General features: G+C 54.9%; 2 protein-coding genes across 11 annotated transcripts in view; both read left to right on the forward strand.

Annotated features, from left to right (window-relative positions):
• The window catches only part of ATP6V0A1 (ATPase H+ transporting V0 subunit a1), a 79,418-nt gene extending 69,958 nt beyond the window's left edge, over positions 1 to 9,460 (forward strand). For 7 of the 9 annotated variants that reach the window (XM_079906187.1, XM_079906188.1, XM_079906186.1 and 4 more), the window contains 3 exons: positions 1,777 to 1,894; positions 2,187 to 2,358; positions 7,930 to 9,460. In XM_079906187.1, the coding sequence (XP_079762313.1) occupies positions 1,777 to 1,894; positions 2,187 to 2,358; positions 7,930 to 8,023 (384 nt within the window). In that variant the 3' untranslated portion in view covers positions 8,024 to 9,460. Of the gene's footprint in view, positions 1 to 1,776; positions 1,895 to 2,186; positions 5,902 to 7,929 lie in introns of those variants that run through there. The other 2 variants (XM_079906190.1, XM_079906191.1) reach the window with 2 other exon arrangements.
• A 5,965-nt stretch (positions 9,461 to 15,425) lies between these two features.
• NAGLU (N-acetyl-alpha-glucosaminidase) lies at positions 15,426 to 22,868 on the forward strand. 2 transcript variants are annotated; one of them, XM_079903574.1, is made up of 6 exons: positions 15,426 to 15,858; positions 16,711 to 16,858; positions 18,120 to 18,266; positions 18,452 to 18,537; positions 19,547 to 19,803; positions 20,807 to 22,868. In XM_079903574.1, exons 1-6 carry the CDS (start codon positions 15,473 to 15,475, stop codon positions 22,015 to 22,017), a joined length of 2,235 nt encoding a protein of 744 aa, XP_079759700.1. In that variant the 5' UTR covers positions 15,426 to 15,472; the 3' UTR covers positions 22,018 to 22,868. The 2 variants fall into 2 exon arrangements, with proteins under 2 accessions (XP_079759700.1, XP_079759701.1); XM_079903575.1 differs by lacking the exons at positions 15,426 to 15,858; positions 16,711 to 16,858; positions 18,120 to 18,266 and having other exon boundaries at positions 18,497 to 18,537; positions 19,560 to 19,803.
• The last annotated feature ends 762 nt before the right edge of the window (positions 22,869 to 23,630 follow it).

Below are 23,630 nucleotides of genomic sequence, written 5' to 3' on the forward strand. Positions count from 1 at the left end.
ACAGGATGTCTGTGAGACCTCCCGGCTGGGAGGTGAGGGGAGTGCGCGAAGGAGGCGCGCGGAGCCGAGAGGGCGCAGGAGGTGAGGGGCAGGCACGGTGCAGCAGCGGGGAGGTGGTAGAGAGTTAGACGGGGCGTCTGCAGTGGTTCCGGGTCAGTCGTAGCGGACTCACATGGGGCAGTGACAGACCTCTAAGCGCTTGCCTGGGTTTCTCGCTTAATTCTCGCCCCACTTAATATCTCCCCCCACTACGTAGATAAGAAAACTTACCCAAGGTTGCAAAGCAGGAAGTTGGGAATGGAGGAGAGGAAAAAGCTAGAGCAGTGCCTGGAAGGGAAGCTGTTCATGGGAGAAACTCAAGGTGGAATAAAAATGCTGCAAGGGGCTGGTTCTGAGGGAGCCCCGCACTCGCTTCTTTCTCAGAGCTCTTAGTTAAAGCCCTGCGCTCCTTGGAGCTGGGGGCCTGTCCTTCCTCAGAACGTGGGCTTTGGTGCGACGGCGAGCAGTGGTGGCAAAGAGCTCTTAACGGCACGTTGGGGTTCTGGTGACTGTGATTATCCTAGTTTTCAGGGTAACTAGGAGACTTGGAAGAGCCTGTTTCAGAAGAAAAGCCCAGAAGTACTCTGGGTGTAGATAGTCAAAGGTGAGGGAAAATGAGGCAGAAGCCCAGAGATGGCGAGTTGGAGCGGGCCCCTCCCCCCACTGGCCATGCCTGTGAGGCCTGGGCCGTTAGCGCCTTACCAGCCAGCCCTCCTCTCCTGGCCCCATGTGATTTCTCAAGACTGTTCTTTCTGGTATCTTTTGGGGATGAAGTCATGTGAGTCTGCAAAGAAACTGGTGAAAAATAGACTCTGACCTGTGGGCAGGGCAAGCTGGGGAGGCCCACTGGGCAGTGGCCCTGTGCTCCTGGAGTCTGGTCTGGACCACGTGGGGAGGGGCGGGGAGGCCCCAGGGAGGGGAATGGCCCACCTCCTGGCCTTCAGTGGCTGTGGCCCCACCCAGGAGAGTGAGGCCCGGAAGCGTGCCTGCGGCTTCTCTAGCAGCCTGGCTTGGGGCAGCCCTAACAGGGAGCTCCCGGAAGCTTGCTCCAGCCCCTCTGCTTTATGCTGCAGATAATTTCTGATGTTGAGACAAAAACTGGAAGAAAGGGAGCGTGAGGAAAACAGAAACAACAATACACGTTCTGTTAGTCTTCATGTGTCCAAGTAGGAATTTGTAAAACTTTTGCTAAAACGTCCCTGTGTGATCTTTTCAGAAGTCTCAAAAGTAAAAGGAGGTTATCTTGCCGCCAGCGTGTTGTGAAAATAAGAAGCGGCTGCAGAGGCTTAGTCTCCAGGCGGTTTCCAGCCTGGTGGCCTGTCCCCTGACGTACGACCCGGGGAAGAGCCCTTCCTGCCCTCCTGGCTCATTCAGAGGAGGGTGCTCCGCTCTCAGGCACCGTGAGGTGGAAGTCAGCCAGAGCAGGTGCTCCCAGACCGCTCTTACCTCGACAGGCAGCCACTCCGGAGCTGACAGCCTAGTGGGGAGAAAAAGCAGATGTGTTGAGAAGAGTCTCATTAAGATGTAGTTCATTAAAATGTGATGTGTTGAGGGGCATGGGGTGTCCCAGTCGGGGGCTCAGCCAGGCAGGATTTCTGGGGACGGCACGGCTGAAATCCCCACCAGGAGTTCAGCACCGGGGGCTCCAGGCCCATGTAGCCGTTCGTGCCAGCGCTCAGAGCCCTGCACACGCCCCTCCCAGCCTTATATCTTCTCTCTGATTTCCTCCCATGACAGTTTGATTTTGGGGACACCATGGTCCACCAGGCCATCCACACCATTGAGTACTGCCTGGGCTGCATCTCCAACACCGCCTCCTACCTGCGGCTCTGGGCCCTCAGCCTCGCTCATGCACGTGAGTGTATTTCTCTCAGGTCAAAAACTATGTTTCTCCCCTTCTCCGGGCACTCCCTCAGGTGGGGGCTTAAAGAGAGTGGAAATTATGTAAAGCCTCTGGAATTATTGACTCCTGAATCCAGAGAATGATGTACAGGTGGGAGGATCAGTGCTTTTGCCAGGTTAGCTGGTAAGGTCGCAGAAAGCCGGGGGCAAGGAAGACTGCGATTGAGGGAGGCAGAGCAAAACGCAAGGCCTGCAGCACCCCTGGCCCAGCTGAACCGGATGTCATGTCTCCCCCCGTTCCGCAGAGCTGTCTGAGGTGCTTTGGACCATGGTGATCCACATCGGCCTGAGCGTGAAGAGCTTGGCGGGAAGTTTGGCGCTGTTCTTCATCTTCGCCGCCTTCGCCACCCTGACTGTGGCCATCCTCCTGATCATGGAGGGCCTCTCAGCCTTCCTCCACGCACTGCGGTTACACTGGTGAGGGGCAGCGCGGGGCCGAGGGTGGGGACGTGTCCTTAGCTGCACCGAGGGCAGTTTTACTCCTGTCCAGAATGCAGAGACACTAGGAAGTATCTTTCACATCCTCATACCCAAGGACGTACTTGGTAGTGAGCCTCAGGAAATGTGCACAGAAGAGCACAGCTCACTTCCACAGCTGCCAGGGAGGGTTCTCTGGTGAGTGTTGTCACAGTTGCGCTCCCTGTCTTCAGCCTTCTTCAGTGCTCTTGATTATGGCTTAAAAGATCTGCTGGGGTTTTTTGTTTGCTTGGGGGTTTTCGCACTGGCATATAACTCTCTCCTGTCTTCAGAGCAGTGAAAGCAGCTCTGGAACAGATTCTACGTCCAGGAAAGTGCTAGAGCACACTGCCCTCATTTCGTCCCCCTCATTCTGTCATCGTGCCGGTGTCTTTGGGTAGGACCCCTGGCAGCTCTGTGGGAGTAGGGGGATTCTTGACTCCATAGCACGCTAGCTCAGTACACGGAAGCAGCTTCTTCTGAAGGGCAGGTTTTGGACTTGTTAGTTTTCTTTAATGTCGTTTTTGGCTCTTAATGGCTCTGCATGGAGATAGCTCCGTCCCAGGGAGTGGGAGATCTGGGGTCTGGTCTGGACTGTGACTCCATGACCTCAAAGTAAGGTTGCCAGGTTTAGCAAATAAAATTACAGAGCACTCAGTTACGTTTGGATTTCAGATAAACAGGGAATATTTTTTTACTGTATTTCCCGAATGTCCATGGGACATACTTGTACTAAAAACTGGGCATCCCGTACTTTATCTGGCTACCCTACCTCAAACCCTACATCTTCGCGTCTCCATTTCCCCCTTCACATTATGATTCTCCCTCTCTTTTGTGGTCCAGTGGCTCTGGAAGCTCTAGACCCTCTCTTCAGAGAAACACCCCCTCAATGTGTGCACACACAGTTTTACCAGTTTAGGGGCTCACAAACTCACTGACCCTACCTTAGGACTCCCTAGACGAGATGATCTGTGGTGTTAATGACCTCAAGGTGAGAAGAGGGCCATGACTGTCTCTCTCCATCACTTCTCGAAACCTGAAGAAAACCAAAATCTGAACCTGAGAAACCTCTTCCCCACTCCCTTTATCTTTGATTTTTCTCCTGGCTTGTTACAGCTGAGCCTGCTCAAAGATTCCGCCGTTTGCTGTTCTAAATTACAGAGGGGAACATGAGGTGTGTAAGGGTGAGCCGTGGCCGGGACTTACTCTTCCCTCAAAAGCTCCTTTAGAAGAGTCCGTCCTGCTGCGTCAGTACACGGTGTTTTCTCAGGCCTGGCCCTCTCCTCCTGCCTCCCGTCCCCTCCCCGCCCAGCTGTTGTTTACTGGGAGCCAGGAGGCTGGCCACGCTACCGCTACCGGCTCTCAGCTTATCAGCGCACGCTCGCCCCAGCACACTTCCTACGACTCAGTGCGAGGGGACGTCTGTGCTGCCGCCCTGGGGTGACTCACTTTTTCTTGCCCTCTTGGCTTCCTTTCCTATTCCCTTCCCCGCCTCCTGAGCCCTGGGCTTGAGGGAACAGTTACCACGCCACCTTGACTCCAGTCCAAGTGGGGAGCCTGTTGCATCCTCCCTGGGTGGGTGGGAGCAGCCAAGGAGCTGGAACGAACCTGTGAGAGCAGTGAACCAGGCACCACGGAGCACGGAGGGCCGCCTGGGCTCAGGCCTGTTGTCCAGAATGAGCTGAGGCAGTTGGGAGGTCATGCTTTGCTGCCTGCAGGATTACTTCTTCCTCAGGCTCACCTGCGGCCTTCGAGTGAAGGTGTCTTCCCACGTCCTCATGCACGAGCCCAAGGAAGTGACAAGTGGCGAGAGAGCAGGCTTCAGAATCGGGTGACCCGAGTTTAAATTCCAGCTCTGCCGGTGCTGGCTGGGTGACCCTGAGGAAAGCACTCACCTCTCTGAACCTCACTTGCTCTCATGTGAAAAGAGAGGATAATGTCCACGTGACAGGGTTGCTGTGATTAAGTAGGAAATAATGCACAGACCAAGTGACTGCCACGGTGCCCTGGCACACCGTAAACCTGTGTTCAGTTGCAGACGCGGCTGCCCTGCGGAGAGGGCTGTGGCCCCTGTAAAGATCTGCTTCCAGTCCGTTAGAGAGAAGGGAGACCCCAGGGGGATGCACATGATACCACTTGAATGCCTCGCAGATGCAGTTTGCAAGGAGTAGTCTGGTCAGACATATTGTACTTGCAGGGTGGTGGGTGGTTGCTGTTGTTTGGTAATGGAAATATTGGGTAGAAGAGAAAAAACAGTGAAAACTCCTTTGTGCAACTTTCAGAATCCCATCACTGGGGGCCTGTTTGGAGCATCTCCCCCACCACCAGAAAGGAGTGAATGAAATTGGTGCTCATGCACCCCCTCCTGGCTTAGTGTGGACATGCCTCGAGGATTCCTGGGTCTTAGTCCAGCAGGACTGCAGGAATTCCGAGTTGAGGCCATCCTCTTGCGGGTGGGAACAGCTGGGCCCACTGAAGATGGCTGCAGGGACATTGCTGCAATTTTTCCTGGCGTCCAGCCTAGGCATCTTCATACCTGTCACTTTACCCCTGGTGTTCAGCTGGGGTTTCTTGATTCTGATGCAAGGGCTGCCCCATTACACAAGTTCTGGGTCTCTTTGGTGGGGACAAGAAGAAAAACCTGTGATTTGAAAGCAAGGATAAACCACAGGTCTGAGGTTCATGTAGGGTCGTGAGGAGGCAGGTGACATCTGGAAACAGCAGTGAGCGGGTTTGCGCACCCGCCTGCTAATTCTGTCTCCTCCCGAGTTACGTCTGTCTCTTTTCCTCCCACCAGCTGTGTGTATTGTGCTTGGTCTTCTTGGCTACCATAATGAGATGTCTTTTCTTCCTCAGAAAAGGCAAAGGCAGGGGTATGATTTGTGGTTTTCACTGTGGACACCGGACTGCTATTAGCAGAAAGACCGTCGCCCCATGGCCCGCCTTCACAGCAACCTCATCCCTTCCTAGCTAACGGATTCCACATGAACACTCACAGACTGGGGGCTAAAGGGACAGATTTGGGGACCAGTTTGTTGTAAGGAATTCAGTGGCGCCACAGCAGGACCCCGCGGGGTGGCTGCCCAGGAGAACGAGAACACCTGAAGTGTGACCTCATGGCCTCGGCACTGCTTGGAGAGGGACAGAACCATCTTTCTAGAACTGCCTCCCCTCGGTCACATCCCCACAGGCAAGGGAGGAGGCCCAGGCTTTCCCCTTCATTCACTTGAGAAGACATGGTTTCTGTCGTGGGGCAGGAGCACTCTCTCTCTGGACTCCCAGTGAGTCCTTCTGGGCCACTGGGTTGCCTTTTCCAGGTGCGGGAGCTGGCGGGGGTGACAGAGAACCCCCTCTGACTGCCTGAGGCTCTCCTCACATCTACTGAATCCTGAGATGCGTTTTAGTGGCCTGGGGCGTGGCGGGGTCCATGGAGGTGCCCCGAGCAGAGCCCCTCAAGAAGGAAGAACTTGCAGGGCAGCCAGTGGGGCCCCGCTGTGCCCCGGCCCAGAGAACTTCGTGTTTATCCTTTCTCAGGAAGCACCCAGCTCCCGGCTGGGAGGGAGGAGAGGGCGGGGAGACCAACAGGGAAACTGCTTCCAACTTTGCGCCGGGAGGGTGAGGTGAGCACGGCTGAGAAGGGAGGCGAAGTCAGGCTGACGCTGAGATACCCAAGATGTCCCTGGTGGGGGCCACCCTAAGTCACCTCAAGCAGCAGCTGGTGGGCAAGGTGGTGTCAGGTGGTGTGTCCGAGGGAGCGCCCATCTGCTCACACAGCAGAACTTACGTGCCCCCGTCCCAGGCGTGTGTCCCCTGATGTAGATGAGGCAGGCAGGGTGATGCCAAGAGAAGGGTGGTGGTCCCTCAGGCGTCTGAGAACGTCTGCAGCTTCTCCATTCACCCAGTCTGGAGTTGGAATTGTTTGTGTGATGAGCCAGCCAGAGGTCAGAGTTCCAGATACCTCACAGACCCCAAGGTGAGTTGCCCACCGTCTGGCTGTACGCTGTTGAGCGGAGTGAAATACCATCGCCGTGTGCAGACACAGCGTACCCAGCGTGGAGGATTCAGTCGTCACAGCAGTGGGCAGGAAGCAGGAACCTGCCCCCATCCCCACCGCATTCCCCCAGAGGAGGCCTCAGGAGCTGGGCCCTCTTCTCCAGGTGTTGGGGCTCAGGGCTGAGTCCTGTGACTGACTGCAGTTTGAAATACCCTCTCCTGGATCGCATTTACTCTGAGGGAGGCTTGGCCGAGACACTGATGGGAATCCTCCACGGGCCGGGAGGAGGCTTTGGGGGCCTTGGTGTGGCCCCCAGAATGTAGGGTCGGGGAGAAGGCTGCCTGTTCTTACGCCCGCACAGAAAATTCTGTTCCCCTCTTCTCCCCAGCGGGTGGAGCTGGCCGCTCTGCAGTCAGCTCCTCAGCCAGCGCCCCAGGGCTGAAGGGGCCTCTGAGGACATCTCGGGGCTACCAGCAGACAGTCCTCTTCCCACTCCCTTTTCCCTGATTCCTCCCTTATCTCGGAGGGAGGCCGCCCTGGCTGAAGGCTGAGTGAGGGGCATGAAGGTGGAGAGCGTCTTGGCGCCCTGCTGTGCAGTCACAGTCAAACTGCTGCCTGCGGCCTGCCCCAGGGATCTGGGGCCCCCAGAGTCACACAGCACTGAGTGGAAACTATTCCTCAGGGCAGCTCTCCTTGGCTTTCTTATCCTCTGAATCATGCATTTTTCTGCCCATATTTGGTGGTGATTTGGTTGCTGGGCAGACATCCAGGGCGAAGTCGCAGCCTGGCTCTGCATACAGGCGTGTGCTCCTTCCTGCCCCCTCAGAGTTTGAAGGGCCCAGGGAGACCATCGGGGATGGATGCTGGGCTGCCGGGGAAGGGAGCTAGAGCTGTTTTTCCTTTCAGTCCCCAAGAGAAGAATTCTTTCTTAGATGCTTTTGTAGTTGGAGGATGTTTTTGCCGTTGCTTTGAGAAGACTTCCCCTCCTAACTTCCCCCTTTCCTGGGAATTTCCTCCCCTAAGTCGAAAGCCTCCACTGTTCACTAGCAACCCTCCCTTCTCCTTCCTCCCCCAAGAAGAGAAATAAACAAGAAAACAGTGGCGCCTGCCAGGGTTCCTTGCGCTGAGCTGGTGGCTACTCACAAGCTTCCCTTGGAGGTCCGCTGTGGGCCCTGCCAGGAAGGGGGTGTTGGGGGGACTCTTTTTCATCTTTAGAGGCTCAGGCCAGCTGAACGTTTTTTGCGCATGGCCCTCTGCAGAGAGTTTTGCATAAACACACTCTCCGCTGAGCAGGACGGAGCAGGAACTGAAGCCAAACCAGCGCACTGGTGTGCACTCTTGCCGAGGGCAGGCCCTGGGCGTCACGAGTAGGAGGTTGTGTTAGGATTAGGGTTGTGTGTGCCATGAGCAGGCCAAGGTCTGGGCTTTGTGGGCGGCAGGAGGCTCGGGGAGCTTGGGGTTGGGTCATCTTTCTGGCCCAACTGTGGAGTCCCAAAAGGTTTCTGTGGAATGATGAGTCTCCTCTTCTCTTTCTCCAGGGTGGAATTCCAGAATAAATTCTACAGCGGGACGGGTTTCAAGTTCCTACCCTTCTCCTTCGAGCACATCCGAGAAGGGAAGCTTGACGAATAAGCCCCTCAGGGGGGCTGTGCGCCCTCTGCCCTCCCCACTCCCTCCACAGTGATTAGCTGTGCTCCGCTTGCCGTTGGTTGTGATCCCTGGGTATCAGGGCATCTGAGTCATCCCTGCCACCCTTCCCCCAGCCACCTGTGAGTCATTTAGATAGACCCAGCCCTTCCTGGGTCCCCTGCCACCTCCAGCTTTGTGTGTTGTAGTGCAGTGATTTTTCTGGAGAGAAGCGGGCCCGAGCGGTCACTCAAACCCACTCCCACTGGGCACCCTCCTTGCCCTTCCAGCCTCTGTCCAGCCCTTCCTCTGCCCCCTGGTGGTGAAGCCGTTTGTGCATTTACACAGGAGCCCAGAGCGCTTGGAGGGAGCGCCTTCGCTGTCCGCACCCAGACTTTGAGCCCCTGCTCCTGCCACTCTCCTTCCTGGTTGGGGATGGAGTGCTCTTGAACACTCCCCACTCTTGGGTTAGCAGGGGTGGGTCCAGGAAGGTGGTGTTTCTGTCCTCTGCCCATCCCCTCTGGTCTTCAATGTGCTCGTTAATCAGGAATTCAGCTGGACCCAACTGTGCCAGCGTGCGTGGCTTCTCCCTGGCAGCCCCAAGGGCCCCTGGATACCCTGCACCACCTTCCTGACCCCCACCCTAAACTCACACCCTTTCCTCCTCCTTCCCAGAATGCCCCTTTAGCACCCAGCATAACATACACAGCAGGGTGGACCCAAAGCAGAGGTCCTGGCTGGCTCCTCTGGTGGCTGCTTCTCAGGCCATGCGTGGGCCACAAGCACGCCCTCGGGGCAGAGGGTCCAAGTCCATGCTCTTTCCTGGTGCAGACCCGGAGACCTTTCCCCACCCCCAATCACGAGTCTTGAGTGCGGAACTGTAGTCATCAGGGCTGGTTCTGCCTGCAGACCTGCCTTGCTCTGCCCACCGGCGCCCCTCCCCACTTCCACACCGACCCCAAGTGGAGCAAGTGGGTCCTGGGCAGGGAAAGTCAATGTCATTTACCATTTGCTGATTGGAGGCAGCTGGCAGGGCCACCAGTGCGTGCAGTTGTGAGAGCTGCGTGGCCCTGCCCTGTCAGGGCTGGTGGGGAGCGCCCCCAAAGGGCCACCGCCCCTGTCGCCCCCACGCCAGGACGTAGATCTTGGGGCCTTTTAATCATGCGTTGGCACAGCAGCCCTGGCTGCCTCAGCTAAATCGATCCCCGTGCCTTCAGTGGGCGAGAGGACCCCCCTCAATTGGCCGGCCCCTTCCCACCCCACCCCTACTCCCTGCTTGTCTGGGAGCTGCTTAGCGCTGCTCACTGGACTCTCCCAGGCTGGGCCGCCCGCCCCAGCTTCACCGTGCAGTAGCCAGTGTGACCCGACCCAGCCCTTGTGCAGAGCCCCCTTCCTTGTGGTCCCTGTGGTTTACATGATGATCTTTGCTCTGTTTACGGCGGGGGTTTGAAGCAGAGTTCTTTATCACGAACCCTGCCCAAGGCCCTTCTGTTCAGACATTCCTGTGCGGAATAAAGTGTGTTTGACTCTGTCAGGGAGGCTGCTTGTCTGCGTGCCTACAGCCCCTAGCCCCTGCGTCACTCAAGGCTCAGCCCTCCTGAGCCCACCTAGTATCCTTACACCTGCCACTTCCCTCTGCCAGCATTTCTGCTTTTTCCTCTGATCAAAGACCGCAGTTGCAGTGGCCCTGGCCAGGCAGTTAGTTTGTGAAATTCTCACCTTATCTCAGGTTTCCCAAGGGCTTTCCCACTCCCTGAGCCCCACTCCCTGAGCCAAGGCAGCTTTTCAGACACTACCCATGTGTGGGGGGGGGGACTTGGGGACCCATCTCCGTCCTGCTTTCTGCACCACACGCAAACAGCCAGGGCAAGCAGGGACCTGGACGCCTGCCCACCCTCCTCTCCCTCTTCTGTGAGCGTGCTCTCCAAGGCTCAGCAGCCTGGCTATTTTGAGCCCTGATTGCCTCTGGCCTTGGTGTAGGCGGAGGCTCAGCGTAGGGTTGGTTCCTGAGGGCAGCTGGAAAATTCGAGGTGCTGAGGCAGGCAGCCCAAGAGCTCAACGGGCTGTCCTGGCAGGCGGGGTGGGCCAGGGCGGGCGCCTCCCCCTCCTCACTGCCATGTAAGGTGACCACATTCTTTCTCAGCCCTCCCTCTCCATTCCTCCCTCTTGGGGCCTCCAGGGCAGGGGCTGCCCAGGAATGTGAACAGCAGCCTACCAACTGCTGCTCCAGGAGGAGCAGGAACACCCTGTTCATTCCATGCTCCTCAAACCCTCTCCTCCCTGACAGGCCACCTTCCCTGGAGCAGCCCTGGGTACAACACCCAGCATCCACTCCTCAAAAAGCTGAGGGTGGACACTCAGGTAAATGAGCCCTTTTAACCTCTTCTCTGTTACTGACTCAGATAGATAACTAGGAATCAATGGACTAGAATTGAGAGTTCAGAAACAAACCCTAACATGTATAGTTGACTGATTTTCCACACAGGGGCCAAGATAATTCACTGGGGAAAAAACAGTCTTCAACAGATGGTGTTAGTACAACCGGGTACCCACATGGAAACAAATTTGGACTGCTATCCGCTATATACAAAAATTAACTCAAAATGGATCGTAGACCTAAACATAAGAGAAGTCTCAGAGGAAATCATAGGAGTACATCTTCCTGACCCTGGGTTAGGCAGTGGTTTTTAGATACGACGTCAGAAGCATGAGTGATAAAAAAGAAGATAAAAGATAAGTTGGGTTTTAGCAAAATTAAAAACTTTTGTGCTTCGAAGGACAGGATCAAGACACTCCTCACACTGGAAGAAAATATTTTCAAAGCATGTATCTAATAAGGAACTTGTATCTGGAATATATACAGAACTTTTACAACTCAGTAATAAAGACAAATACCTCAATTTTTAAAAGGACAAAGGATTTGAACAGGCATTTCTCCAAAGAAAACACGAATAGCCAATAAGTCCATGAAAAGGTACGCAGCATCATTAGTCATTAGGAAAATGCAAATCAAAAGCACGAGGAGACACCACATCACACCCACTAAGAAGGCAATAATTTAAAAAAGACAATTACAAGTGTAGGGACTTCCCTGGTGGTGCAGTGGTTAAGAATCCACCTGCCAATGCAGGGGACATGGGTTTGAGCCCTGGTCCGGGAAGATCCCACATGCCACAGAGCAACTAAGCCCATGCACCACAACTACTGAGCCTGCGCTCTAGAGCCCACGAGGCACAACTACTGAGCCCGTGTGCCGCAGCTACTGAAGCCCGCACACCTAGAGCCCGTGCTCCGCAACAAGAGAAGCCACCACAATGAGAAGCCCATGCACCACAACCCGTGCACAGCAACGAAGACCCAACGCAGCCAAAGAGAAATTAAAAAAAAAAAAAAAAGCTTACAAGTGTTGATAAGGATGTGGAGAAACTGGAACCCCCGTCCACTGCTGGTGGGAATGTAAAATGGTGCAGCAGCTTTGGAAAGCAGCCTGGCAGTTTCTCAAAATGTTAAACGTAGGATTAACTTAGGACCCAGCAATTTGACTTCTAGATATCAAGAAAAATGAAAAAATGTGCACACAAACTTGTGCACAAGTGTTCGTAGTGGCATTATTCATAATAGCCCTAAATGGAAACAACCCAAATGTTGATCAGCTGATGAATGGGTAAACAAAGGCAGTATATCCATACCATGGGTATCATTCTACAATAAGAAGGAAGGACGTGCTGATACACGCCGCAACAAGAATGGACCTCAGACACAAGGCCACATAACGTATAATTCCATTTCTGTGAAATGTCTAGAAGGGGCATATCTGTAGAGACAGAAAGCAGATGGGTGGTTGCCTAGGACCAGCTGCCGGATGGGGTTGGGGGCAGGGTTTCTTCTGGGGGATGATGAAATGTAAAATTAGATTATGGTGACAGTTGCACAACTCTGTGGCCATACTGAAAAACTGTTGAGTTGTACACTTTAAACTGGTAAACTTTCTGGTATAGATCAATAAAATGGGGCAGGGGAGGGAGGACTAGGACCTGCCCGGGAAGAAATTCCCCCCTAGCCTGGATGAGAAGACCTGGGCCAGTGGGTCACTGGCTAAGCTGAGCTTCCAGGATCTAGGGCCTTGGGCTGCCTCCAGCCCAGCCAGCTAAAGATGGGACCAACTGGGAACTGAGCCCTGGAGGGTGTGGGAATTCCCAGGAGCCCTGGGGTGGGGGTGGGGAACAGGATGGCTCCATTGCTCCTATTTTTAAGAGTCTTGGCCTTTACCCTGATCCCTTTCTGTGGAATCCCTGGACCCCAGCATCTGCTTAGTGAATCTGTGCCCCCAACCAGCGAATGCTTCCCATCCTAGAACCAATGTGGAGAGGGTGACTTTGGGCCTGCTCAGTATTATAAAGATAGGGACAATTCCATCACCACCTTCTGAACCGCCACCCCTCCTTTCCTGTCCCTCACTGGGGACCTGGGCAGGATTGTGTCTCTTTCTACCCAGGAGCCCTGGGTGGAAAGGGCATTGGAGCTCCCCTCAGATCTGAGCCTGTTTGCCTGCCCTTCCCTCTCCAGCCTACCCAAGGCAAGGCGTAGGCTGCTCCCTGGTGGCCAGACAGGGAAGGACTCATTCCTCCCCCCAGGTAAGATGGGTGGGATCCTAGCAGGGCTGTGACAGGCAGGCAACTGGATTGGCAGGGCAGATGGACAGGGATCTGGAGGGATTCTGGGGTGCATAGACAGAGGGGAGGCTGGCAGGAACGAAAGAGATGAGATAGGAGCGGAGAGAAAAAGTAATAAAATGTAGCACGTGGTAAAAGGATCAAACAGTACAAAAGGCCCTAATATAAGTAAGTCTTTGGCTCCAGCGTCCCAGTACCTTATCCAAAGCGAGCACTATTTACATAGCCTTAAACACACACACACACACACACACACAAATGGGACATACTTTACCCAGTGATTTGACATCTCTTTTTTTTTTTTTAAAGAAGATGTTGGGGGTAGGAGTTTATTAATTAATTTATTTTTGCTGTGTTGGGTCTTCGTTTCTGTGCGAGGGCTTTCTCTAGTTGTGGCAAGCGGGGGGGGGGGGGCCACTCTTCATCGCGGTGCGCGGGCCTCTCACTATCGCGGCCTCTCTTGTTGCGGAGCACAGGCTCCAGATGCGCAGGCTCAGTAGTTGTGTCTCACGGGCCTAGTTGCTCCGCGTCATGTGAGATCCTCCCAGACCAGGGCTTGAACCCATGTCCCCTGCGTTAGTAGGCAGATTCTCAACCACTGCGCCACCAGGGAAGCCCCTGATTTGACATCTTTTTTCATTTTTTTTTTTTTTTTGGCCGTGGGCTTGTGAGATCTTAGTTCCCCGACCAGGGATTGAACCCCGGGCCCTCGGCAGAGAAAGCACTGAGTCTTAACCACTGGACCACCAGGGAATTCCCTGACCTCTTTTTAAAAAGTACACTTTGCAGAACATTCCGAATCAGCACCAACACATCTTCCTCACTTTTCTATTTTTTTTTAGCAAATGCTTGGTATTTCATCCTATTGATGCAACTTAATTTCTTCAACCAGCCCCCCTATTGTCCTCAAAGAGTTCCCAGCTTGGTGGGGAAGACGAGAAAGACAGTGTGACACACCTGGAGTAATCGGTGACACTCTTGCCAAGCACCCATGAGCTCAGGCTGTGAATGTGCTACCAACCCCCCGGGATGGTGTCCCCAACCTGCTGCCCCTGCCAGCATCCGTCTGCCATTCTGGATGAATCCAGACCCCACAGAGAGGCACCCTGAGCCTGACGGTGGACCTGCAGCCCAATTCCCCCAAGCAATGTGTTCCCTAAGATCCAAATTGCTGGTTAAACAGGTCCTGGGAGGAGGAGAGTCTGACAAATCTCACCTGAAGCTAGAGGTGTTTGGAAGGGGGTGTTAGAGGGAGTGTAGAGAGGCCTGGGGGGCTACAAGCTATAGTTCCATGAGGACCCATCTCTCTGGGCAGGTCTAGGAGCTGCTCTCTGGGAAAAGCTGAGAGCCTTCTGATATTAGGAACTGCGTGGAACAGGGCTGCACCTCCTGAACTAGCTGCTTGCTGAGCTGGGAACAAGGCAGGGGGCACTGCAGCTTGAGTCTGCAGCTGGGGGCAGGGGGCAGAGGGGCAGAGCAAGCTCAGTGGACTCCCATGTACTCTTTCAGTCCAGGCTCTGGCAACCCTTCTCTGACCCCTTCCCTGTCTCTAAGCAGCTGCACTCAGGCCTGACAACCTGGAAAAATCTACACCTGCCTCCAAAAGGACTCAGAATCCCCTTAGAAAGTGCAGTCTTTATAAAAGGCCCACCACTCCTGGCCATCACACAGCCCCACTCAAACCCTCCCTGCTGGTAAGCAGCCTGAAAAGTTGCATCTCTTGGGGGATAGTGGCAAAAACACTTATCTGAGAGTTAAGAGTTCCTGGTTCTAGTCCCAGACCTGCTGTCTTACTGGTCACTGATCTTTGCAGAGTCACTTCCTATCTCTGGCCCTCAGTTTCCCAGGATGTAAAATGAAGATAACTCCCATCCTGTTCAGCTGCTGCTACCGCTTACAGATCACATGAGAGCCCTTGTCACACCCACTAGGCCCCGCCCCATGGCCAGTCCAGGCTCACACGGTGCATCCCTCCTCCAGCTTCCTGACCTTTTAGTTCCTCAGATCTGCTCAGCTCTTTCTTTACCCTTCCTGGGTCTTCATATATGCATTTTTTTCTTCACAGAATGGTATTCCCCTCCCTCTTCTCCTGGACAATCCCAACTTAATTCGGATTAAATGTCACTTCCTTTTGGAAGCCTCTGGCTGGGGACCGTGCACAGCATCACGAGTACAGTGGACCCCTGAACAACACGTGTTTGAACTGCCGGGTCCACTCATACAGGAATTTTTTTTCCATAAATACGTGCTACAATACTACATGGTCCGCGGATGCGGTACCCTGGATACAGGAGGGCTGACTGTAAAGTTATATTTTGGCTGCCAGAGGGTCGGCCCTCCTAACACACATGCAAAGTTTAAGGGTCAACTGCATAATGTAAATCTTTGTTTATATAAGTACTTGGTTTGTAGGTCTCCCCGGAAGAGGGGTGGCAGTGCCTGGTACAAAATCAACTTCAAATACTTATTGGGTGGTAGGATGGACGGAAGGAAAGTGATCTGCATGTGAAAGCGCGCTGTATCTGAAGGCATTTGTGAAGGACTACGAGTCACATCCGGCCCCGGACTTTTGACGTCACCAGGGTCACGCGCTCTTGCACCACGTGTGATCAGAAAACACCCTCAGGAGCTGGTGTGGAACCCGGAAGCTGGTCTCTCAGCCGCCGGCCGGTGCTTTACCTTCAGTTCCGCGTGACCTGAGGCCCTCAGCTGATTGGACGCGGCCGTCACGCCCCTGGTCCCGAGTCCCCATTGGTGCCCGGCGGGCTGAGACCGGTGGACCATGGAGACCGTGGCGGTGGCCGCGGCTCTGGGGTTCCTGCTCCTGACCGCGGCGGGGGGCTCGACCGGGGACGAGGCCCGGGAGGCGGCGGCCGTGAGGGAGCTGCTGGTCCGGCTTCTGGGACCCGGGCCGGCGGCCGCCTTCTCTGTGTCGGTGGAGCGCGCCCTGGCGGCCGAGTCCGGCCTGGACACCTACCGCCTGAGCGGCGGCGGCGTCGGAACGCGGGTGCGGGTGCTCGGCTCCACGGGCGTGGCCGCCGCCGCGGGGCTGCACCACTACCTGCGCGACTTCTGCGGCTGCCACGTGGCCTGGTCGGGCTCTCAGCTGCGCTTGCCGCAGCCGCTGCCCGTGGTGCCGGAGGAACTGACCGAGGCCACGCCCAACAGGTACCGCGGCCGGACCGCGCCCCTCGGCTCCCTTGCAGCTCCCCGCCGCTTCCACCCACCCGGGCGCCAGCCCAAGCTGAAGTCCCCGCCCCTCCCCACCCTCAGCGCCGGGCTGCTAGGAAGCACTGGCCTTAGGGTCGCACGACCTGGCTTCAGACCCCAGGTCTGATTCTAAAAGCCTTGTATCTTTGAGCAAGTCACTTAGCCTCTCTGAGCCTCGGCTGGCTCATCTGAAAAATGGAAATTATGTCATCTACCGTGCAGTGGTGCCGCTTTGATTGTGAGGATTTGCACGGTGCGGGGTGTAGAATTTGTGGTGCATAATCGGTGATCGGTAAATGCCATTACTTTCCTCCCCCACCTCTCTCTTCGAAGATGCTTACTGAGGAATGACCCCCAGCCCTGTCACAGGCCTCTGTTCTAGCGTTTGCCCCACTACACCGAGGCGATGCATTCACACAGCTGCCTCCCCATTAGACTGTGGGGAGAGGGATTTCCCCCCTCTTCAGGACAGGGGCCAACTTTGCCATATGGCACTTAAACGCTGTACACAGAGTAGGAATGAAAACGGAATATGCTCTCCCAAATATCTGCGAGGCTAGGGAGCTGAGTGCTGGGCGCAGGTAGGTGGGCACCTTCGGAAGCTCAGACTCCACCTGGAGTGGATCCTGGAGTGAAGCAGTAGAGCTCACGTCTGGAGCCACGTCTTTCTGGGTTAGATCTGGGTGGTGTGGAGAGCTGTTCCAGGCCCGGGATGCCCTCCAAGTTCTTCCCCAGGCTGTGGACCCTCAGCGGTGAGGGACATTATCTTTGCCTCCAGGGCCATGCCCCAGCTCACGCCCCTGCCTGCAGGTACCGCTATTACCAGAACGTGTGCACACAAAGCTACTCCTTCGTGTGGTGGGACTGGGCCCGTTGGGAGCAGGAGATTGACTGGATGGCGCTGAACGGCATCAACCTGGCGCTGGCCTGGAGCGGCCAGGAGGCCATCTGGCAGCAGGTGCGTGCCCACCATACCCCAGTCATCCCGCCTCCCCCCCCCCTGTATCTGGCACACAGAGAATAGGGCTCCAGGACTGTTGGTAGCAGGAGTGATGGCTCCAGCCTCCCAGCTTCCATGGTTGAGACAAACACACAGGAGCACTTACCCAGGGCTGGACCCCAGCACCCTACTGTAAACACTCTAAGAAGCCGGCCTCCCCTCTCTCACCACCCTCACGTGGGTCAGTCAGCTGCCTCTGTGGATTCTGTCTCATTAGCAGCTCTTGATCTGCCTTGTCTTCTCCATCCTTATCCATGACCCCAGTTCAGGCTCTCATCCCCTCTGCCTGGACCCCAGTCTGCCAGAGCCTCTGAACAGCATCAACCAAAAAATAATGCAGGAGGCTGCAAATAAGAAGAGTTTATTTGGGGTCTTTACTGACTGCAATTTGGGAGACACGGGCTCGGGTAATCCTGAAAGAGTGTCCTGAGGAAGAAAAAGAGGGGCTAATTTTTTTTTTTTTAAGCCATGAGATTGTTAAAAATTGCCTCGTGAGAATTGTGACTGACTCTGACGTAAGCTGGAAAATATTTGTTCATAAGGCATTGAGAGTTATTTTAGGGTAAGAGTCCAATAAGTATCTTGAATTTCTCGCAGGCTCTTTGGATAACTTGATCAGATCAAAAGGTCAGATTCCATCCAGTCTGAGACGTGAAAAGTTACACTGCCTTAATGGCCTCCCGGCCATGAGAGCTTAGAGAGCTCTCTAAGCAACATTTTCCTTTCAAAGCAAGACTCCTCACTCTCCAAGTTCCACCAGAGTGTCCTTTCCGAATTGCAAATCTGGTGGAGACCTTCCACTATTAACGCACTCAAGAGCTCCCCATTGCCTTCAGGCTTTGCCCGGCCTGGGAGCTTCCATACCTGAGCCCTGAGCGCTCTGGCTACACCTGGGGCTGCTTAAGCTCCCTGCAGAGCTGCCCTCACCCATCCTTCTAGCCCTCCTTGCTCCATGAAGCCTTCTAAGGCCCCTTCCACATCTTGGGGAGAACCCCTTTGTGCCTCACCTCACCCATGCAACAAGGGTGACATTCCCAAACTCACCTGGTCACGGATCTGTTTCTCCCAGACTTTGGGCTCCTCGCAGGCAGGGATCGGGTTTTGTCTTAGTAACCGTAGGGTGCAGCCCAGAGAAGAGATGAACGTGCGTATGTTGAGTGAATGGATCAATGAATAGAGATAAATGATTTACAAGTGTGGGGCTCTCCCTCCTCCTCAGGTGTATCTGGCCTTGGGCCTGACCCAGACAGAGATCGATGAGTACTTCACTGGTCCTGCCTTCCTGGCCTGGGGGCGCATGGGCAACCTGCACACCTGGAGTGGCCCCCTGCCCCCCTCCTGGCACCTCAAACAGGTTTACCTGCAGGTAAAAGGATGGGGAAGGGAAGGAGCAGAATTGGTGCTGGACAGGTACAGGCCTGGGGTTGGGGGTGGTGTTTGGCCCACCCCGGGGCCCTTAACTGAATGGTGGGGACTCCGTGTGCCCCGAGAGAGTGAGGGCCTCCCGCCTCGGGGGACCGTGCTCACTGCCGCCCCTCCCGTTCCTCGCAGCATCGGATCCTTGACCGGATGCGCTCGTTTGGCATGATCCCCGTGTTGCCAGCGTTCGCAGGGCATGTCCCCAAGGCTCTCACAAGGTGAGGTCCCCCCTCACCCTCCATTCAGCTCAGAGAGAGAATTTATATTCCCCTGCCAGGCACGAGTCAAAGAAAAATAAGCTCTAGATGTAGGCCTGCGCTTGATTCCTGGCTCTGTTACTGACTAGCCACGTGACCTCGGACGGATGCCGTGACTGCTCTGTGCCTTAGTTTCCTCACTTATAAAATGTATATATGACTTGGCATGGAGTCTTAGCAAACGGCAGCTCTTAGTGATGGTAGGGGTGCACTGGTCTCCTCTGTCCTTCCTGCCCCTCTGTTCCTCTGTGCTACCCACCCATCCTCTGCTGCGGCTCGCAAAATTCTTCAGGGCCCAGCTGAGACCTCCCCTCCTTCAGGAAGCCTTGCAGGGGGGGCCCCCAGCATTGGTTACCACCTCCCTCATGCACATGAGCACCTGGTTCCCACCACTGTCAGCGCTCAGCACGCGTGGCCGGCCTCACTGGCCACTCCTTGGCCTCCCCAACTGGACAGTAGGAACCTCATTCGTACGTTCAGCCAGCATTTGTCAGGCTATCCAGGCTGCCCAACCAGGCCCTGTGCTGGGGCCTGGGGATGCAGCCACAAAGGTGCACAGAGGCCCCGCCCCCAGCGGGAGATACGTTGCCAGGGGGATACAATACAGTGATAAGGGCAGGGATATATGTGGGCCCAATTCTCTGTCAAGGTCACTTCTGCTTGGGGAAGGGAGGGTGCAGCAAGGGCTCAGAGCAGAGGTGATGTCATTTGTTTCAGCCAGTGGGAGGGGGAGAGACAGCAAAAGCTTTCCAGACAGGTGAAACTTAAAGGATGTCGAGGAGAAACCAGATGCATAAGCGGGGAGGGAGGAGGAAAGGGCTCCAGGCACAGGGCACAGTATGTGCAAAGGCACAGAGGCAAGAACGACCCAGGAACTGCAGAAGTTAGTGAGGCTGGAGATGACGACTGGTCAGCCTCCAGTAAATGTCTGAACTGCCACACACACACACACACACCCCCCCCCAACTAGGGTGTTCCCTCAGGCCAATATCACCCAGATGGGCAGGTGGGGACATTTCAACTGCTCGTACTCCTGCTCCTTCCTCCTGGCTCCGGAAGACCCCCTATTCCCCATGGTGGGGAGCCTCTTCCTGCGGGCGCTGACCAAAGAGTTTGGCACGGATCACATCTATGGGGCCGATACTTTCAACGAGATGCAGCCACCGTCCTCGGAGCCCTCCTACCTGGCTGCAGCCACCGCCGCTGTCTACCAGGCCATGATTGCAGGTTCGGTGCCAGGGGAGGTCAGAAAGGGAAGACCCCCCCACCCGAGACCCTCAGGGAGATGGGGGTGGCAGAGGTCAGTGGGGGGTGGGAGGCAGGACTGGGAATAATAACACCTGACTGTGACACACAGCACTTTACAGTTTACCAAGCACTTCTACACATACACATCATCTTATTTAATGACACTGTGGTTGAGAGGTGAGCTCTGGAGCCGATATCCTGCTCCAACGCAGGCACTGCCACTCTTCCTGCCTGTGAGACTTGCAATGAATCACCTCCCCGCCAGTGCCTCCCGGTGCCTCAGCTGCTTCATCTGCAAAATGGGCTACCTCATAAGTAGAGTAACGCCTGGCCCAGAGTAAAGTGTCGTTAAGTGCCAGCTATTGAACATATTTTATTTGGTCTCTACCTCCATGCTGAAGTAGGTAACACAGGCCAGAGGTTAGGGGATGCGCCCCAAGCTGGTAGGTGCCCTTCTAGATGCACAAATGTGAACCCAGCTCTCCTTCCTGCCACTTACAGGGGAAGGGCAGAGAGGGGCCAGGTCAGGAATGGCTTGGGGAGGCCTCTGTGTCAGCCAGGAAGGAGCATATTGGCTCAGGCTTTGCGCAGCAATGCTCCAGGTGTGACCCGGGACGGCAGCATCAGAATCACCCTGGGGCCTGTCAGATGTGCAAATTCTCAGCACCTCCCCTACCTCCTGAATCAGAATGCCTGGGGCTGGGGCCCAGCCCTCTGGGTAATTCTGATGCTTTGTAAAGCTTTACAGCATACCCTGGCACTCCCAGTGGGAGGAGGAGGAGATGGGAAGGACTCGTGCTGTGGACTGCCCTTCTGGCCGCGGTGGGGCGGGGCGGTGTGGGTTTCAGGGGAAGGAGTGTCCTGTGATAGAGTCATTTAACTTCTCTGGACCTCTGTTTCCTCATCTGTACAATGGGGTGAATGCTCTCCTGCCCCCTCTCCTCTTACCACCCTCTTTTCTGTCCCCACTGCCCCACCACAGTGGACCCTGACGCCGTATGGCTGCTCCAAGGCTGGCTCTTCCAGCACCAGCCCGAGTTCTGGGGGCCCGCCCAGGTGGGGGCCGTGCTGGGGGCCGTGCCGCGTGGCCGCCTCCTGGTTCTGGACCTGTTTGCTGAGAGCCGGCCCGTGTACGTCCGCACAGCCTCCTTCCAGGGCCAGCCCTTTATCTGGTGCATGCTGCATAACTTCGGGGGCAGCCACGGCTTGTTCGGGGCCCTGGAGTCTGTGAACCGAGGCCCCGCAGCCGCCCGCCTCTTCCCCAACTCCACCATGGTAGGCACGGGCATGACCCCTGAGGGCATCGGCCAGAACGAGGTGGTCTACGCCCTCATGGCTGAGCTGGGCTGGCGGAAGGGCCCAGTGGCAGATCTGGGGGCCTGGGTGACGGGCTTTGCAGCCCGGCGGTACGGCGTCTCCCATGGGGACGCAGAGGCAGCGTGGAGGCTGCTTCTCAGGAGTGTCTACAACTGCTCTGGCGAGGGCTGCAGTGGACACAATCGCAGCCCGCTGGTCAGGCGGCCGTCCCTACAGATGGTTACCGACGTCTGGTACAACCGATCGGATGTACTGGAGGCGTGGCGGCTGCTGCTGACAGCCACCCCCGCCCTGGCCTCCAGCCCGGCCTTCTGCTACGACCTGGTGGATGTCACTCGCCAGGCAGTCCAGGAGCTGGTCAGCTTGTACTACGAAAAGGTGAGGACCGCCTATCTGAACAAGGAGCTGGTTCCCCTGATGAGGGCAGGAGGCGTCCTGGCCTATGAGCTCCTGCCCGCGCTGGACAAGGTGCTGGCTAGTGACAGCCACTTCCTGCTGGGCAGCTGGCTGGAGCAGGCCCGGGTGGCTGCCGTCAGTGAGACTGAGGCCCGCTTCTATGAGCAGAACAGCCGCTACCAGCTGACCCTGTGGGGGCCAGAGGGCAACATCCTAGACTACGCCAACAAGCAGCTGGCGGGACTGGTGGCCGACTACTACGCCCCCCGCTGGCGGCTCTTCACGGAGACCCTGGCTAAGAGCCTGGTCCAAGGCATCCCCTTCCAACAGCACCAGTTTGACAAGAATGCCTTCCAGCTGGAACAGACCTTCGTCCTCAGCACAAAGAGGTATCCTAGCCAGCCCCAAGGAGACACAGTGGACCTGGCCAAGAAGCTCTTCCTCAAATATTACCCCCGGTGGGTGGCTGGCGCCTTGTGACAGATCAAGCACCCTTGGGCCATGTTTTCCCCAAATTCCAGGCCTGGGCAGGTTCCCAGGGCCTGGGGCTAGGCAAGCAGCACAGGAGTTCCCCAGGCCTGGGTGAAGGAATTCATGCTGATGGCATCAAGCATGGAAGGTTTGGAGGGAGCCGAGCCGCCTTCCTCCACTATCCCAAATGTGGGATCAAAGTACTGTTTTAATACAACTTAATAAACTGATGAATCACCTGGACCTGTGTGTCAGAATGTCACTGCCATGATGCCGGGGAGGACTCAGGGCTATAGCATGGACACTGGTCAGGTCAGGCCTCCCTGTCCCCTTACCTCAGCTTCCTCGGGTGTTTTGTTTGTTTGTTTCATTTCATCAGTTTTGTTGGTCATATATCCAGAATTCATTATATAAATCTTTCAAAATAACTAGATATTACAAGAATATCTACAATTCAGCTCTGATTGTGCAAATACTTGACACAGGAAACCTTTTTTACAAATAATTATTTTTCTTATAAGAATACTTTAGGGCTTCCCTGGTGGCGCAGTGGTTGAGAGTCCGCCTGCCGATGCAGGGGACGCGGGTTCGTGCCCCGGTCTGGGAAGATCCCGCATGCTGCGGAGCGGCTGGGCCCGTGAGTCATGGCCACTGAGCCTGCGCGTCCGGAGCCTGCGCTCCGCAGCGGGAGAGGCCACAACAGTGAGAGGCCTGCGTACTGCAAAAAAAGAAAAAAACAACAAAAAAGAATACTTTAGTACAACACTGCTATATTTAAAATGAATAACCAACAAGGACCTACCATATAGCACAGGGAACTGTGCTCAATGTTTTGTGGCCGCCTGGATGGGAGGGAAGTTTGAGGGAGAATGGATACATGCATATATATGGCTGAGTAGCTTTGCTGTGCATCTGAAACTATCACAACATTGTTAATCAGCTATGCTCCAATATAAAATTAAAAGTTTTTTAAAAAGAATACTTTAGCACAGAAAATAAGTCTCTATATATCTTACAGCAAATTTTATGCAGTGTTTTTTACCAATTCAACCATCATTTCAGGTTTCCTATCATAGCACGTCCATCACATCCCATAAACCAAACTATAATCTGCTGCTGCTTCTCATTGTCATTTACCACTGAGAGTCACATTGTTAAGAGTTTTTAGGCTTCTTCTTCTAATCTTTCCTGATCTGAAAGAATTCATGTATTCAGGCTAGAAGAGGTAATTTAAACAACATTCCTTCTAAATCTAACTTGTATTGGGTTAATCGCTGTGCTCGGTGAAGCATCTTTTCACTTTTCTCTTAGGCTAGACTGGCTAGTAGTCCACCCCTGCTGTATCAAGCAGAAGGGATAAAGTCCTAATATTCCTAAACGTTTCTAAACTGCAAAAACAAAACCCTAGAAACAAGAGTTAAATACAAATACTTAGAAAGCTAAAACATTTGCTAATGATGAGAAGTAGAGAATACTTTCAGATTTGAGGTCTCTCCTAGGTTGAAGAAGACATAAAAGAAAGTATAAGGATGTGGCAGTAGTTTTATATTGATAAAATATTGAAAAACTGAAAAAAGGAATCACTTAGCTCAGTGGTGTGGTGTTTCCACAGTGCCAGGAGA

The sequence above is a fragment of the Stenella coeruleoalba genome, assembly GCF_951394435.1.
Source record: "Stenella coeruleoalba genome assembly, chromosome: 19".
NCBI lineage: Eukaryota > Metazoa > Chordata > Mammalia > Artiodactyla > Delphinidae > Stenella > Stenella coeruleoalba.